The 18,569-nt window shown below is 39.8% G+C and overlaps 1 protein-coding gene across 8 annotated transcripts in view; it reads right to left on the reverse strand.

The window, feature by feature from the left end:
- The window catches only part of NEK4 (NIMA related kinase 4), a 47,801-nt gene that overhangs the window by 3,590 nt on the left and 25,642 nt on the right, over window positions 1–18,569 (reverse strand). For 3 of the 8 annotated variants that reach the window (XR_010947051.1, XR_010947050.1, XR_010947048.1), the window contains 3 exons: window positions 16,863–17,071; window positions 16,031–16,164; window positions 9,341–10,059 (listed from right to left, as the gene is read on the reverse strand). Coding sequence is in view for 4 of the 8 variants with exons in the window: in XM_067754727.1 (XP_067610828.1) it covers window positions 16,031–16,164; window positions 16,863–17,071 (343 nt within the window). In the remaining 4 variants the exon portion in view is untranslated. The remainder of the gene's footprint in view (window positions 1–9,340; window positions 10,060–16,030; window positions 16,165–16,862; window positions 17,072–18,569) is intronic. The other 5 variants (XR_010947049.1, XM_067754728.1, XM_067754727.1 and 2 more) reach the window with 5 other exon arrangements.

Consider the following 18,569-nt stretch of genomic DNA (forward strand, 5'->3'; position numbering starts at 1 on the left):
ACCTTTGTGGTATTCCTACCAAAAATGCATAATCTGGATCTATTCATGAGGAAACATCAAACACACCCAATCTGAGGGGCATTTTATAAAACACATGGCCTATACTCTTCAAAAACGTCAAGGTCATGAAAAACAGACTCAGTAACTGTTCCAGATTAAAGGAGACATAACAACTAAACCTAAAATGTAATCCTGGGGCTTCCCTGGTGGCACAGTGGTTAAGAATCCGCTTGCCAATACAGGGGACACAGGTTCGAGCCCTGGTCCGGGAAGATCCCACATGCCGTGGAGCAACTAAGCCCATGTGCCACAACTACTGAACCTGCACTCTAGAGCCTGTGAGCCACAACTACTGAAGACTGTGCACCTAGAGCCCGTGCTCCACAACAAGAGAAGCCACCACAATGAGAAGCCCACGCACCACAATGAAGAATAGCCCCTGCTCACTGCAACTAGAGAAAGTCCGCACACAGCAATGAAGACCCCATGCAGCCAAAAATAAATAAATAAAATAAATAAATTTTAAAATAATAATAAAATAAAAATAAAATGTAATCCTAATTGGTTCCACATCCAGCATGACAACGTGAGAAGCTCTGCAGACCCCTCTTCAGTGAAACTGGTGAAAATATTTAAAAAACCAACCATTTAAAGTCTCTGGAAATGGTCATTAGGGCATACAGCAAATAGGGACCCTTTTTTTTTTCAAGAAAATCTACTAAAACTCAGTTAAAAACAGTAAAGCTACTAAGAACAATGAGGGTCAGTGAACTGAATTAAAATGAAATGTCTCCTTCCCCACTCCAGCTCGGTGAGACAAAAACTTCACTACACTGGTGAAGTCAAGAAACTTCTTTCCCCCTAACTCCTAGTTGGAAGGCAATCTTCCTGGGAGGGGCAGGACATCAGCATATTTCATCCTGCCCCCAATACCTGATGGTGACAGTAAGCTTTGGGAGAGTGCAGCCAAGAGGTGGGAGCTTCCTTTTTATGCCCAGCTCAGACATGTAGGATAGAGGCTCTATCTTGGGTACAGGGCCACTGAAAATACGGGGACCCCAATCACCTTTGTCCCAGACCATAAAGTGAAGTTTCCATGCTGGGTGAAGCATGCCAAGAAGACCAGATGCTACTGCCTCTCACCCCCTCTGAGCTTCCAAAGTGGGGGTATCACTCAGAGAGACAAGCAAGCTACTGTTCCCACTCTCAGCTCCGGAGCTGTGCTCCCAGATTTTGCCTGGGGGTAGAAGCAAGACATAAAATAAGCACCAAGTCTTTAATGAACTGACTTCATTTGGAACAGTGTGGAGAATTCAAGCCTAAGGGTGCTCTCAAAAACTGGAGGTAGTGGTGAAAGGCAACTGGGAGGAGATTAGTACTAGGTACGTTGGATATAGGCTAAACTGTACGCCAGCTACTTTAAAAGAACCAAGAAGCTGGAGGGGCCCTGGGTTCAGAAAAAAATCTCAAACACTAAGTTTGGGAACTACCTCTTCAAAGGAGCTCAGCTTTGATTGGATCTGCCTTTGGAGCAATGTAGCCCCAGAGCATTACTGAGAACAATAAAAGCGATCAGCTGGCAACCAAAAAACATCTGGGTGAAGTCTGGGAAAGGGAGCATCAAGAGAGCTCTGCCAGGGACTTCCTTGATGGTCCGGTGGGTAAGACTCCATGCTCCCAAGGCAGGGGGTCTGGGTTTGATCCCCGGGGTCGGGAACTAGATCCCGCATGCGTGCCGCAAATAAGAATTCGCATGCCGCAACTAAGAAGTCCACATGCTGCAACTAAAAGATCCCGCATGCTGCAACTAAGACCCAGTGCAGCCAAAATAAATAACTAAATAAATAAAGAGCGCTCTGCCAAACCCACTGTCATTCCAAGGTAGCTGTGAACATACCCAAGGCTGTACCCTAAGGGGCAACATCAGAGGCTTTACATTGTGGGGACTAGGGTAAGGGGTTCATAGACTTTACTAATATAATCCAGCCAATCACTAAACAAATAAACAAGCAAATAACAATAACAACCCCCCACCACTGGAGGCCAATACTCAGACTTGTAACCATTTATTATCTAAAATGTCTAGTTTCCAACAAAAAGTTATGAGACATGCAAAGAAACAGAATAGTATGACACATACACTAGAATAAAAGCAGGCAAGATAAACTGCCTGTGAGAGCAACCAGATGTTGGATTTAACATACAAAAACATCAAAGTAGGGATTATGAGCATGTTCACAGAACTAAAGGAAATCATGATTACAGAAGTAAAGAAAGGTATGATGACAATGACACATCAAACAGAGAATACTGACAAGAGAAAGAAGGCATTTAAAAAACCAAATTGAAATTCTGGAGTTGAAAAGTGCAATAACAAATGAAAAAATTCACCTGGGAGGCTAAACAGTATATTTGAACTGGCAGAGAGAATAAGTGAGCTTGGAGATAGATCAACAGAGATTATGCAATCCAAAGAACAGAGAGAAAAGAAAATGAAGAAAAATGAACAGTTTCAGAGAAATGTAAGACACCATTAAGCACAACAGCACATGTATAATGGGAGTACCAGAAGAAGAGGAGAGAGAAAAGGAGCAGAAAAAATATTTGAAGAATATTGGCTGAAAATTTCCCAAATTTTTAAAAAAACAATCTACACATCCAGGAATCTCAATGAACTCTAAGCAGGATCATCTCAAAGAGATCCACACATGGACACATTAAAGTAAAAGTCCTGATGCTGTAATGTACACAGAAGTCAAAATGTAAGGTTGTACACATGCAACTTATATAATGTTATAAACCAATGTTATCTCAATAAGAAAAAATAAATTTAAAAAAATAACAAAAAGCAATATTACAACAACAAAGTAAAAGTGCTGAAAGCCAAAGGCAAGAAGAAAATCTTGAAAGCAGCAAGAGAAAAATGACTCAGTACTTACAAGAGAACCCCAATAACATTAACAGCTGACTTATCATAAACAATGAAGGCCAGAAGGCAGTGGGATAACATATTCAAAGAACTCAAAGAAAAAACTGTCAACTAAGAATCGCATATCCAGTAAGGCTATCTTTCAAAAATGAAGGCAAGGGGCTTCCCTGGTGGCGCAGTGGTTGAGAGTCCACCTGCCGGTGCAGGGGACATAGGTTTGTGCCCTGGTCTGGGAAGATCCCACATGCTGTGGAGCGGCTGGGCCCGTGAGCCATGGCCGCTGAGCCTGCGAGTCCAACGCCTGTGCTCCGCAACCGCCACAGCAGTGAGAGGCCCTCGTACCGCAAAAAAAAAAAAAAAAAAGAAGGCAAAATAAAGATATTCCCAGATAAACAAAAACAGAATTTGTGACTAGCAGACTTGCCTTGCAAGAACTACCAAAGGAATCTCATCAGGCTGAAAGCAAGAGACCCCAGGCAATAATTCCAATTTACATGAAAACAGGAAAAGCACTGATGAAGGTAATTATGTAAATAAAAACAATATAAATACAAATTGCTTCTCCTTTTCTTCTCTGAACTGATTTAAAAAGCAATTGTATAGGGCTTCCCTGGTGGCACAGTGGTTGAGAGTCCGCCAGCCAATGCAGGGGACGCGGGTTCGTGCCCCGGTCCGGGAGGATCCCACGTGCCGCGGAATGGCTGGGCCCGTGGGCCGTGGCCGCTAAGCCTGCGCGTCCGGAGCCTGTGCTCCGCAACGGGAGAGGCCACAACAGTGAGAGGCCCGCGTAACGCAAAAAAAAAAAAAAGCAATTGTATAATACAATATGTATAGAAGATGCTGGAGGAGGAAGAAGCACCAGGAATCTATCTCCTCACATGGACAAAAATTGCACTGTCAGAACCTGCCAGATGTAACTATTTTGGAACTCTGGAGTCTATTAAAGGCTTGAAACATTCAGGGGAAGGCTTGGATGGTAAATTTTGGTTAATTCCAGTCAATTTCAGCTCTTAGCACCCCCTCCACCAAGAGCAGGTAGCTGTCCAACATTCCTGGAGCAGCCTGTAGATAGCTTGTAGGAGCCAGGGTAGGCAATAAGAATCTTGTCTTCCAAGTACTAGGGATCTCTGTACTGACAGCTGATTGCTGCTTCTCATCACAGACGGGCAGACACAGAGGCAGGCAACCACTGCTGCAACGCTCATTGACATTGTTACAAACACCACAGCCTTCAGCTGAAGCAACTTCCAAGGGATTTAAAGGGACTAACAGGTATTGTGGGAGTCCCAGAAGACGACAGAAAGAGGAACTGAAATTACTTAAAGAAATAATAGCCAGAAACTTCCCAAGTTTGATGAAAGACATGAATATAAACATCAAAGAATCTCAACAAACTCCAAGTAGGATGAACACAAAGAGTTCACATTTTATTTCAAAAGTGAAATAAAAAAGAAGGAAATCTTGCCATCTGCAACAACATGGATGGACCTTGAAGATATTATGCTAAGTGAAATAAGTCAGAAAGAGAAAGCCAAATACTGTATGAGCTCATTTACATGCAGAATCTGAAAAAAACCAAACTCATAGAAAGAGACAACAGACTGGTGGTTGCCAGAGGCGGGGAGTGGGGGTGAAGGAAATGGGTAAAGGTGGTGAAAACGTAGAAACTTCTAGTGAGTTTTGGGGATATAATATACAGCATGGTAACTATAGTTAATTGTACTTTATTGTACATTTGGAAGTTGCTAATAGTAGATCTTAAAAGTTCTCATCACAAGAAAAAAAATTTATGACAGATGATAGATGCTAACTAAACTTATTGTGGTAATCATTTCAAAGTATATACATATACCAAATCATTATGCTGTATACCTTAAACTAACACAGTGTTACATATCAATTATTTCTCAATAAAACTGTGTGGGGGAGAACTTAAGACATTTCCAGATAAATGATGAAGAAGTTTATTACCACTAGACCTGCCCTGCAAGAAATACCAAAGGAAGTCATGCAGACAGATATGAAAGCATACTAGACAGTAACTCAAAGCTGTATGAAGAAATAAAGATCTCAGTAAAGGTAAATACATGGGCAATTATCAAAGCTGGTGTTATAACAATGGTTTGTAATTCCATTTTTTATTTTCTACATGATTTAAGACATTAATACACTAAAAAAAATTATTAGTCTAAAAAGTTATTAGTCTAATACTAATATAACTTTGGTTTGTTCCACATTTTGTTTTCTTCAAAATTTAAGAGACTAATGCATTAAAAAAAAAACCAATTACTAGTTTATGTTTTTGGTTACACAATACATAAAGATGTAATTCTGTGACATCAATAGCCAAAAGGGGTGAAGACAGAGCTTTAAAGCAGCAGATTTTTTAAGTTAAGCTGGTATAAATTCAGATTTGAGTATTAAAACTAGGATGTTAAATGTAATCTCCATGATAACCTCAAAGAAAATAGTTATAGAATATACACTAAAGGAAATGAAAAGGGAATTAAAATGTTTCACTACAAAAAAAAAGAAGTACTAAACATAAAAGAAGGCAGTAATACAGGGTATTAGGGACAGAAAAAGCTATAAAGCATATAGAAAACAAACAGCAAAATAATGGAAGTTCCTCCTTATCAGTAATTGCTTAAGTGTAAATGAATTAAACTCTCCAATCACAAAGACGGAAATTGGCAGAATTGTTAACAAAACTATATGCTTTCTGGGGCTTCCCTGGTGGCGCAGTAGTTAAGAATCCGCCTGCCAATGCAGGGGACATGGTTCGAGCCCTGGTCTGGGCAGATCCCACATGCTGCGGAGCAACAAAGCCTGTGTGCCACAACTACTGAGCCGGGGCTCTAGAGCCTGTGAGCTGCAACTACTGAGCCCGTGTGCCACAACTACTGAAGCCCACGCACCTAAAGCCTGTGCTCCGCAACAAGAAAAGCCACCACAATGAGAAGCCCACGCACCGCAACGAAGAGCAGCCCCCACTCGTCGCAACTAGAGAAAGCTCGTGCATAGCAACGAAGACCCAATGCAGCCAAAAATATAATTAATTAATTAATTAATTTTTTAAAGAACTATATGCTTTCTACAAGAGACTTTAGATCCAAAACAGATTGAAAATGAAAGGACTGAAAAAGATATCCCATGCAAATAGTAACCAAAAGAGAGCAGGGGTGACTATACTAATATCAGACAAAACAGACTTGAAGACAAAAAAGGTTACAAGACACAATGACATACATTAACAAAAGGATCAATACGGCAGGAAGATATAATAATTATAAACGTTTATGCACCTAATAACAGACCATCAAAATATTTGACGCCAAATTTGACAGAATTAAAGGAAAAAATAGTTCTACAAATAATAGTTGGAAACTTCACACTCCCAATAATGGATAAGACAACCAGACAGAAGATACGAAAACAGAGGAGTTGAACAATGCAAAAACTAACTAGATCTAACAGACATATAGGGAATACTCTACCCAACAATAATAGGATACACACCCTTCTCAAGTATACATGAAACATTTTCCAGAAGAGATGTATATGTTAGGCCACAAACTAAGTCTCAATAGATTAAAAAGAACATATAAAGTATCTTCTCTGACCACAACAGGATGAAGTTAGAAATCAATGACAGAAGGAAACTAGAATATTCACACATTTACGGAAATTAAATAACACACTCCAATGCACTAAAGAAGAAATCACAAGGGAAATTTAAGATATTGAGAGACAAATGAAAATGAGAACAATATAACCAAAACTTATGAGATGCAGCAAAAGCAGTGCTAAGGGGGTAATTTATAGCTGTAAATGCTTATGTTAAAAAAGAAAAAAGATTTGGGGACTTCCCTGGTAGTCCAGTGGCTAAGACTCCGCGCTCCCAATGCAGGGGGCCTGGGTTCAATCCCTGGTCAGGAAACTAGATCTCACATGTTGCAACTAAGTGTTCACATGCTGCAGCTAAAGATCCCGCATGCCACAAGAAAGATTCCACATGTGGCAGTGAATATCCCACCAGCAGGCAGCTAAGACCTGATACAACCAAATAAATAAATAAATATTTAAAAAAAAAAAAAAAGATTTCAAGTCAACAACCTAACTTTGCAGCCTAAAGAAATAGAAAAAAGAACAAATTAAACCTAAAAGTAGCAGAAGGAAGGAAATAATAAGATTAGAGCTGAGATGAATATAATTGCGAACAGAAAAATAGAAAAAAATCAAAATAAGCAAAAGTTGGTTCTTCAGAAAGATGAACAAAATTGACAAACCTTTAGCTATACTTAGAAAAAAAAGACTCAAATTACTAAAATCTGAAATGGATTTGGGACGTTACTACCACTCTAATAAAAAGGATTCTAAGAAAGTACAATGGGGCTTCCCTGGTGGCGCAGTGGTTGAGAGTCCACCTGCCGATGCAGGGGACGCGGGTTCGTGCCCCGGTCTCGGAGGATCCCACATGCCGCGGAGTGGCTGGGCCCGTGAGCCATGGCCGCTGAGCCTGCGCATCTGGAGCCTGTGCTCCGCAACGGGAGAGGCCACAGCAGTGAGAGGCCCGCGTCCGCAAAAAAAAAAAAAAAAAAAGAAAGAAAGTACTATGAACAATTGTACACCAACAAGTTGCATAAATGGACAAATTCCAAGAAACATAAAACCTACCAAAACTGAATCATGAAGAAATAGAAAATCTGAATATCCCCATAACTAGTAAGGAGACTGAATCAGTAACCTAAACCTCCTAACAAGGAAAGGCCCTGGACCTTTGCTGGTGAATTCTGCCAAACATTTGGACTGGAACTGATACCAATCCTTCTCAAACTCTTCAGAGAGTTAATGAGGAAGGAGCACTTCCTGGCTCATTTATGAGGCCAGCATTGCCCTGGTGCTAGGGCCAAACAGGGACACTATAGGAAAAGAAAAATATACACTAATATCCCTTTTGACCACTGATGCAAAAATCTTCAGCAAAATACTAGATGATTAAGATGTTCATGAGAGATACTGGTCTCATGTTTTTTTCATGTAGTGTCCTTGTTGGGTTTTGGTATCACAGTTGTTCTGGGCTTATGGGGAGAAATGGGAAATGTCCCTTCTTTTTCTGTTTTCTAAAGAATTTGTGTAGGATTTGTGTTATTTCTTCCTTAGATGATTGGAAGAATTCACAGCAAAGCCATCTGGGCCTGAAGTTTTCTTTACAGGCAAGTTTTACTTTTTCTAGATGCTGTGTTTAGGCTTTATATCAAGGCTTAGTGTAGTTAAATTCATAGACACAGAAATTAGAATGGTAGTTGCCAGGAGCTGGTAGGAGGGGTAAGTGGGGAGTTTTTGTTTAATTGGTACAGAGTTTCAGTTTTGCAAAATGCAAAAAGTTCTGGAGATGGATGGTGGTGATGTTTGCACAATAATGTAAACATACTTAAGGCCACTGAACCAAATACTTAAAAATGGTTAAAATGCTAAATTTGAAGTTATGTGTATTTTACTGTAATTTAAAAATCCAGCATGTATATAATACACTGTTGAACCTATAAAATAGAAAAATGTAATATATTTGTGCAAATATATGTGGAAATTAAACAATACACTCCTAAACAACCAACCTTACAGAAATAAAAAATATTAAAAAGAATTTTTATTAATAATTGTATGCCGGTGTGTGGGCCCTGAACCAAGATGGCTGAGTAGAAGGCCGTGCTCTCACTCCCTCTTGTGAGAACACCAGAATCACAACTAGCTGCTGGACAATCATTGACAGGAAGACACTGGAACTCAACAAAAAAGATACCCCACATCCAAAGACAAAGGAGAAGACACAGTGAGATGGTAGGAGGGGCGCAATCACAGTAAAATCAAATCCCATAACTGCTGGGTGGGTGACTCACAAACAGGAGAACACTTATACCACAGAAGTCCACCCACTGGAGTGAAGGTTCTGAACCCCACGTCAGGCTTCCCAACATGGGGGTCCGGCACTGGGAGGAGGAATTCCTAGAGAATCAGACTTTGAAGGCTACTGGGAATTGATTGCAGGACTTCGACAGCACTGGGGGAAACAGAGACTCCACTCTTGGAGGGCACACACAAAGTAGTGTGTGCATCGGGACACAGGGGAAGGAGCAGTGACCCCATAGGAGACTGAACCAGACCTACCTGCTAGTGTTGGAGGGTCTCCTGCAGAGGCAGGGGGTGGCTGTGTCTCACTGTGAGGACAAGGACACTGGCAGCAGAAGTTCTGGGAAGTACTCCTTGGCATGAGCCCTCCCAGAGTCTGCCATTAGCCCCACCAAAGAGCCCAGATAGGTTCCAGTCTTGGGTCGCCTCAGGCCAAACAACGAACAGGGAGGGAACCCAGCCCCACCCATCAGCAGACAAGTGGATTAAAGTTTTACTGACCTCTTCCCACAAAAGCAACAGCCAGCTCTACCCAGCACCAGTCCCTCCCATCAGGAAACTTGCACAAGCCTCTTAGATAGCCTCATCCACCAGAGGGCAGACAGCAGAAGCAAGAAGAACTACAATGCTGCAGCCTGTGGAACAAAAACCACATTCACAGAAAGACAGACAAGATGAAAAGGCAGAGGGCTATGTACCACACGAAGGAACAAGATAAAACCCCAGAAAAACAACTAAATGAAGTGGAGATAGGCAACCTTCCAGAAAAAGAATTCAGAATAATGACAGTGAAGATGATCCAGGACCTCGGAAAAAGAATGGAGGCAAAGATCAAGAAGATGCAAGAAATGTTTAACAATGAGCAAGAAGAATTAAAGAACAAACAAACAGAGATTAACAACATAATATCTGAAATGAAAAATACACTAGAAGGAATCAATAGCAGAATAACTGAGGCAGAACACATAAGTGACCTGGAAGACAGAATGATGGAATTCACTGCTGCGGAACTGAATAAAGAAAAAAGAATGAGGGCTTCCCTGGCGGCGCAGTGATTGTGAGTCTGCCTGCCGATGCAGGGGACACGGGTTCGTGCCCTGGTCCGGGAGGATCCCACATGCCGCGGAGTGGCTGGGCCCGTGAGCCACGGCTGCTGGGCCTGCGCGTCTGGAGCCTGTGCTCCACAACGGGAGAGGCCACAACAGTGAGAGGCCCGCATACTGCAAAAAAAAAAAAAAAAAGAGAAAAGAATGAAAAGAAATAAAGACAGCCTAAGAGACCTCTGGGACAACATTAAATGCAACAAGATTTGAATTATAGGAGTCCCAGAAGGAGAAGAGAGAGAGAAAGGACCTGAGAAAATATTTGAAGAGATTACAGTCAGAAACTTCCCTAACATGGGAAAGGAAATAGTCACCCAAGTCCAGGAAGCACAGAGAGTCCCATAAAGGATAAACCCAAGGAGAAACACTGAGACACATAGTAATCAAATTGGCAAAAATTAAAGACAAAGAAAAATTATTGAAAGCAACAAGGGAAAAATGACAAATAACATACAAGGGAACTCCCATATGGTTAACAGCTGATTTCTCAGCAGAAACTCTACAAGCCAGAAGGGAGTGGCATGATATACTTAAAGAGATGAAAGGGAAGAATCTACAACCAAGATTACTCTACCTGGCAAGGATCTCATTCAGATTCGATGGAGAAATCAAAAGTTTTACAGACAAGCAAAAGCTAAGAGAATTCTGCACCACCAAACCAGCTCTACAACAAATGCTAAAGGAACTTCTCTAAGTGGGAAACACAAGAGAAGAAAAGGACCTACAAAAACAAACCCAAAACAATTAAGAAAATGGTCATAGGAACATACATATCGATAATTACCTTAAACATAAATGGATTAAATGCTCCAACCAAAAGACACAGGCTCGCTGAATGGATACAAAAACAAGACCCATATATATGCTGTCTACAAGAGACCCACTTCAGACCTAGGGACACATACAGACTGAATGTGAGGGGATGTAAAAACATATTCCATGCAAATGGAAATCAAAAGAAGGCTGGAGTAGCAATACTCATATCAGATAAAATAGACTTTAAAATAAAGAATGTTACAAGAGACAAGGAAAGACACTACATAATGACCAAGGGATCAATCCAAGAAGAAGACATAACAATTATAAGTATACATGCACCCAACACAGGAGCACCTCAATACATAAGGCAACTGCTAACAACTATAAAAGAGGAAATCGACAGTAACACAATAATAGTGGGGGACTTTAACACCTCACTTAAACCAATGGACAGATCATCCAAAATGAAAATAAATAAGGAAACACATGCTTTAAATGACACAATAGACCAGATAGATTTAATTGCTATTTATAGGACATTCCATCCAAAAACAGCAGATTACACTTTCTTCTCAAGTGTGCATAGAACATTCTCCAGGATAGATCACATCTTGGGTCACAAATAAAGCCTCAGTAAATTTAAGAAAACTGAAATCATATCAAGCATCTTTTCTGACCACAACGCTATGAGATTAGAAATGAATTACAGGGAAAAAGTCGTAAAAAACACAAACATGGAGGCTGAACAATACGTTACTAAATAACCAACAGATCACTGAAGAAATCAAAAAGGAAATCAAAAAATACCTAGAGACAAATGATAATGAAAACACAATGATCCAAAACCTATGGGATGCAGCAAAAGCAGTTCTAAGAGGGAAGTTTACAGCTAAAGCCTACCTCAAGAAACAAGAAAAATCTCAAATAAACAATCTAACCTTACACCTAAAGAAACTAGAGAAAGAAGAACAAGCAAAACCCAAAGTTAGCAGAAGGAAAGAAATCATAAAAATCAGATCAGAAATAAATGAAATAGAAACAAAGAAAACAATAGCAAAGATCAATAAAACTAAAAGCTGGTTCTTTGAGAAGATAAACAAAATTGATAAACCATTAGCCAGACTCATCAAGAAAAAGAGGGAGAGAACTCAAATCAATAAAATTAGAAATGAAAAAGGAGAAGTTACAACAGACACCAAAGAAATACAAAGCATCCTAAGAGACTACTACAAGCAACTCTATGACAATAACATGGACAACCTGGAAGAAATGGGCAAATTCTTAGAAAGGTATAACCTTCCAAGACTGAACCAAGAAGAAATAGAAAATATAAACAGACCAATCACAGGCACTGAAATTGAAACTGTGATTAAAAATCTTCCAACAAGCAAAAGTCCAGGACCAGATGGCTTCACAGGTGAATTCTATCAAACATTTAGAGAAGAGCTAACACCCATCCTTCTCAAACTCTTCCAAAAAATTGCAGAGGAAGGAACACTCCCAAATTCATTCTATGAGGCCACCATCACCCTGATACCAAAACCAGACAAAGATACTACAAAAAAAAGAAAATTACAGACCAATATCACTGATGAATATAGATGCAAAAATCCTCAACAAAATACCAGCAAACAGAATCCAACAACACATTAAAAGGATCATACACCATGTTCAAGTGGGATTTATCCCAGGGATGCAAGGATTCTTCAACATATGTAAATCAGTCAATGTGATACACCATATTAACAAATTGAAGGAGAAAAACCATATGATCACCTCAATAGATGCAGAAAAAGCTTTTGACAAAATTCAACACTCATCTGTGATAAAAACTCTCCAGAAAATGGGCACAGAGGGAACCTACTTCAACATAATAAAGGCCATATACGACAAACCCACAGCAAACATCATTCTCAATGGTGAAAAACTGAAAGCATTTCCTCTAAGATCAGGAACAAGACGAGGATGTCCACTCTCACCGCTATTATTCAACATAGTTTTGGAAGTCCTAGTGTCGGCAATCAGAGAAGAAAAAGAAATAAAAGGAATACAAATTGGAAAAGAAGAAGTAAAACTGTTACTGTTTGCAGATGACACGATACTATACATAGAGAATCCTAAAGATGCCACCAGAAAACTACTAGAGCTAATCAATGAATTTGGTAAAGTTGAAGGATACAAAATTAATGCACAGAAATCTCTTGCATTCCTATACACTAATGATGAAAAATCTGAAAGAGAAATTAAGGAAACACTCCCATTTACCACTGCAACAAAAAGCATAAAACACCTAGGAATAAACCTACCTAGGGAGACAAAAGACCTGTATGCAGAAAACTATTAGACACTGATGAAAGAAATTAAAGATGATACCAACAGATGGAGAGATATACCATGTTCTTGGATTGGAAGAATCAACATTGTGAAAATGACTATATTACCCAAAGCAATCTGCAGGTTCAATGCAATCCCTATCAAATTACCAATGGCATTTTTTATGGAACTAGAACAAAAATATCTTAAAATTTGTATGGAGACACAAAAGACTCCAAATAGCCAAAGCAGTCTTGAGGGAAAAAAACGGAGCTCGAGGAATCAGACTCCCTGACTTCAGACTATACTACAAAGCTACAGTAATCAAGACAATATGGTACTGGCACAAAAACAGAAATACAGATCAATGGAACAAGATAGAAAGCCCAGAGAGAAACCCACACACCTATAGTCAACTAATCTATGACAAAGGAGGCAAGGATATACAATGGAGAAAAGACAGCCTCTTCAATAAGTGGTGCTGGGAAAACTGGACAGCTACATGTAAAAGAATGAAATTAGAACACTCCCTAACACCATGCACAAAAATAAACTCAAAATGGATTAGAGACCTAAATGTAAGACCGGACACTATAAAACTCTTAGAGGAAAACACAGGAAGAACACTCTTTGACATAAATCACAGCAAGATCTTTTTTGATCCACCTCCTAGAGTAATGGATATAAAAATAAAAATAAACAAATGGAACCTAATGATACTACAAAGTTTTTGCACAGCAAAGGAAACCGTAAACAAGACAAAAAGACAGCCTTCAGAATGGGAGAAAATATTTGCAAACGAACCAATGGACAAAGGATTAATCTCCAAAATATATAAACAGGGCTTCCCTGGTGGTGCAATGGTTGAGAGTCCGCCTGCCGATGCAGGGGACACGGGTTCGTGCCCCGGTCTGGGAAGATCCCACATGCCGTGGAGCGGCTAGGCCCATGAGCCATGGCCGCTAAGCCTGCGCGTCTGGAGCCTGTGCTCCACAACAGGAGAGGCCACAACAGTGAGAGGCCCGCATACCGCAAAAAAAAAAAAAAAAAAAAAAAAAACACTAAAAATAGAATTACCATATTATCCAGCAATCCCACTACTGGGCATATACCCAGGGAAAACCATAATTCAAAAAGACACATGCACCTCAATGTTCATTGCAGCACTATTTACAATAGCCAGGTCATGGAAGCAACCTAAATGCCCATCGACAGACGAATGGATAAAGAAGATGTGGTATATATATACAATGGAATATTACTCAGCCATAAAAAGGAACAAAACTGGGTAATTTGTTGAGCCATGGATGGATCTAGAGACTGTCATACAGAGTGAAGTAAGTCAGAAAGAGAAAAACAAATATTGTATATTAACGCATATATGCGGAACCTAGAAAAATGGTACAGATGAACTGGTTTGCAGGGCAGAAATTGAGATATAGATGTAGAGAACAAACATATGGACACCAAGGGGGGAAAGCGGCAGGGGGGTGGGGGTGGTGGTGTGATGAATTGGGTGATTGGGATTGACATGTATACTCTGATGTGTATAAAATTGATGACTAATAAGAACATGCTGTATTACAAAAATTAAATTAAATTAAAAAAAAAATTATATGCCAATTAGATAACTTAGTTGAAAAGGACAATTCCTAGAAAGACAGAAATTTTAGAAAGAGAAGAACAAATAATCTGAATATAGTAAGTAAAGACACGGAATTTATTATCAAAAAACTACCCACAAAGAAAAGCTAAGGCCCACCCAGATGCCTTCATTGGTGAATTCTAGCAAACATTTCAAGAAGAATTAATACCAGTTCTTCACTAATTCTTCCCAAGAAAGATGAGGGAAACTCCCCAACTCATTCTGAGGCCAGTATTACCCTGATAACAAAACCAATAAAAATATCACAAGAAAAGAAAACTGAAGACCAATATCTCATGTGAACACAGACACAAAAACGCTCAACAAAATACTAGAAACATGACTCTAGCAACATATAAGATGCAGTAAACACCATGACCAAGTGGGATTTATCTCAGGAATACAAGGATGATTTAACATCCAAAAACCAATTAATGCAACACACCATATCCACAGAATAAAAAACGAAAACTACATGATCATCTAAATAGAAAGCATTTGACAAACCCAACACCTTTTCATGATAAGAACACTTAGCAGGGCTTCCCTGCTGGCGCAGTGCTTAAGAATCCGCCTGTCAATGCAGGGGACACAGGTTTGAGCCTTGATCCAGGAAGATCCCACAAGCCACAGAGCAACTAAGCGTGTGTACCACAACTACTGAGCCTGCGCTCTAGAGCCCGCGAGCCACAACTACTGAGTCCACACGCCACACCTACTGAAGCCTGCGTGCCTAGAGCCCACGCCCCACAATAAGAGAAGCCACCGCAATGAGAAGCCTGTGCACTGCAACGAAGAGTAGCCCCCGCTCTCCGCAACTAGAGAAAGCCCGCGCGCAGCAATGAACACCCAATGCAGCCAAAAATAAATAAATAAATAAATTTTTTAAAAAGTAGAAACAACCTATCAGGTGGTGAATAGATAAACAATATGTGGTATAGCCATACAATGGAATACTATTCAGTCTTATAAAAGAATGAAGTACATGACGTGCCCTACAACATGGATGAATCTTGAAAACATACGCTAAATGAAAGATATCAGTCACAAAAGACCACATAGTTCTGTACAACTCTATTTAAATGAAATGTTCAGAATAGGCAGATATAGAGACAGAACTATTAGTGGTTGCTTAGGGGTGAAAGGCCTATAGGACAATGGGGAGTGACAGTGAGTACAGGGTTTCTTTTGGGGATAATTAAATGTTCTAACATCGATGTGGTGATGGTTGTACAACTCTGTGAACATATTAAAAACCACTGAATTGTATACTTAAAATGGGTAAAATGTATGGTATGTTAATTATATTTCAAAAGGCCATTAAAAAAATTCCATAGCCTAAGCAGCTGACACAGCTAATAGGACACTCACCTCTCTTTCCAATTCATCCTCCTCTTCCAAAATATCATACACCTGCTCTAAAAGCTGAATCCCCAGGCCCCGAATTACATCAGCTCTCAAGACTTCAACTATTCTTCTGATTTTTTCAGAACCTGGCACGATAGCTAAAAAGCAATAACAACAACAGGGAAAAAGTAAACACTTTCACCACTGCAGCAAGAACACAATTTTTTTTCTTTTTTTTTTCCTGGTAATCTTGTCATGTTAAGATTCTTTTCACTTTGACAAGAGTTTAGTTTAAGAGTTCATGTTTTTTTTTTTTTTTTTTGCGGTACGCGGGCCTCTCACTGCTGTGGCCTCTCCCGTTGCGGAGCACAGGCTCCAGACGCGCAGGTTCAGCAGCCATGGCTCACGGGCCCAGCCGCTCCGCGGCATGTGGGATCTTCCCGGACCGGGGCACGAACCCGTGTCCCCTGCATCGGCAGGCAGACTTTCAACCACTGTGCCGTCAGGGAAGCCCAAGAGTTCATTTATTTTTGATGACTAAAATGTATATATGAACTTACGCTTCATGTCTCATCACCATCTCCTAAATCTAAAAACTACAAATTGTCTAATTTGAAGAAAGTCCACGTGAAAAATTCCAAACATGTATTTATTTACATTTATTTTTAAAAATCAATTTTCATTCAACTTTTCAGGAATACAACTGTTACATAAAATAAGATATATTTTTTTATGAAGATATCCAAATGAAATAATTTAAAAAACCAAAAATATTTGCAAGCATTAAGCTCCTTAGTTTGATACATTTCTCCAGTAAACATATGCTCTCCAGCTTGGTGTAAAACAATAAACTGACCACCTGAAGGTAGCTCTTTAAAACGGAGTTCCTCCGCCTCCTCTGCAACTTTCCCATGAAGTATCAGTGTGTCCCGATACTTCCGAAGAAGTTTAAATTCTGACACTGGCTCTGGTACCAGGAGATCTTCATAGCTCTCTTTAGAGTCCAAATTCAGGGTCTGTGTCATCAATTGTACCAAGTCACTCATTTCATTTGTATGACCTTTCCTGGAAAAGAAAAAATTCTCTTGTTATTAATTGGCTTCATGAAAATTTTTCATTAGAAATTAGATACAAAACAACCTTTAGGGTTCTGCTTTCTAGTAAGCAAGTAAGTTCCGACGGACAGAACCCTTCCACAAATAAGTATAAACTTTGGACAAAATACAAAAATCAACTATGTGAGGGCAATGAAGAATGTACAAAATTTGCAAGCAGATTCTGGAGGAGAGTCAACACCTTTAGCCTAAAGGCAAGCCATAGGCAGCTAAAGTACAACAGAAAACCCAGTCTTTCTTGCCTGCAAAACCAAAGGACAGAGTTCAAGACCACCACTGCCACTAGAAAGTGAGAGAAGAATCTTGGAAAGGAGAGAGTGAGAAAGACAAGGTCCCAGATTTTGCGTATAAATTCCACCCAACTATTTCTAAGTAACTTAACTATATCCAAGTACAAAGTTCAAGAATATTTAAAGAAATATAAAAATATCAGCAATTAATGGGATAAAATTGACAATGTCTGGCATCACGTCAAAAATACCAGACATGAGGGCTTCCCTGGTGGTGCAGTGGTTGAGAGTCCGCCTGCTGATGCAGGGGCGCGGGTTCGTGACCCGGTCCGGGAAGATCCCACATGCCACGGAGCGGCTGGGCCCGTGAGCCATGGCTGCTGGGCCTGCGCGTCCGGAGCCTGTACTCCGCAACGGGAGAGGCCATAACAGTGAGAGGCCCGCGTACCGTAAAAAAAAAAAAAAAATACCAGACATGCAAAGCAGGAAAATAGCACACAATTATGAAGAGAAAAAAATAAGTTAATAGAAATAGATCCAGAAGCAATACAAGTGACAGAATTAGTAAATAAGGACATTAAAATGGTTATTAAACATATATTCCATATGACCAAGGTAGGGGAAACACCAACATGTTAAGGAGAGGCAATGAAGATATAAAAAGGACCCAAATTGAACTACAAATGATAAGTACAATGTGTTGAATATGTGGGATGGGATTAACAAATTAGATACTGCAGGAGAAAAGATTAGTGAACTCAAAGATACAGCAATAGAATCTACAAAAAATGGAACAGATGGGAATTCCCTGGCAGTCTTGTGGTTAGGACTCCATGCTTTCACTGCCGAGGGCATGGGTTCAATCCCTGGTCAGGGAACTAAGATCCCACAAGCCACAACGTGTGGCCAGAAAAAAAAAAAAGGAACAGAGAAAAAAAGACTAAAGAAAAAATAGAATATGATTAGTGACCTGTGGGATAACTTTAAGCAATCTAATATACATGTAATCAGAATCCTTAGGAGGGCAGGAGGGGGTCCAAAAAAATACTTGAAGAAATAATGGCGAAACTGTTTCCACCAATGAAAACTATAAACCCACAGATCTAAGAAGACATTTTATAAGAATTCTGAATGAAAATCAGATGTGTCCATTAAAAGAGAATTTTAGCTCTTGCATATACCAAAAACCATTTACAATGTTATCAATGACAGTACTAC

This window comes from Pseudorca crassidens, chromosome 10, assembly GCF_039906515.1.
Source record: "Pseudorca crassidens isolate mPseCra1 chromosome 10, mPseCra1.hap1, whole genome shotgun sequence".
In the NCBI taxonomy this organism is placed as follows: Eukaryota; Metazoa; Chordata; class Mammalia; order Artiodactyla; family Delphinidae; genus Pseudorca; species Pseudorca crassidens.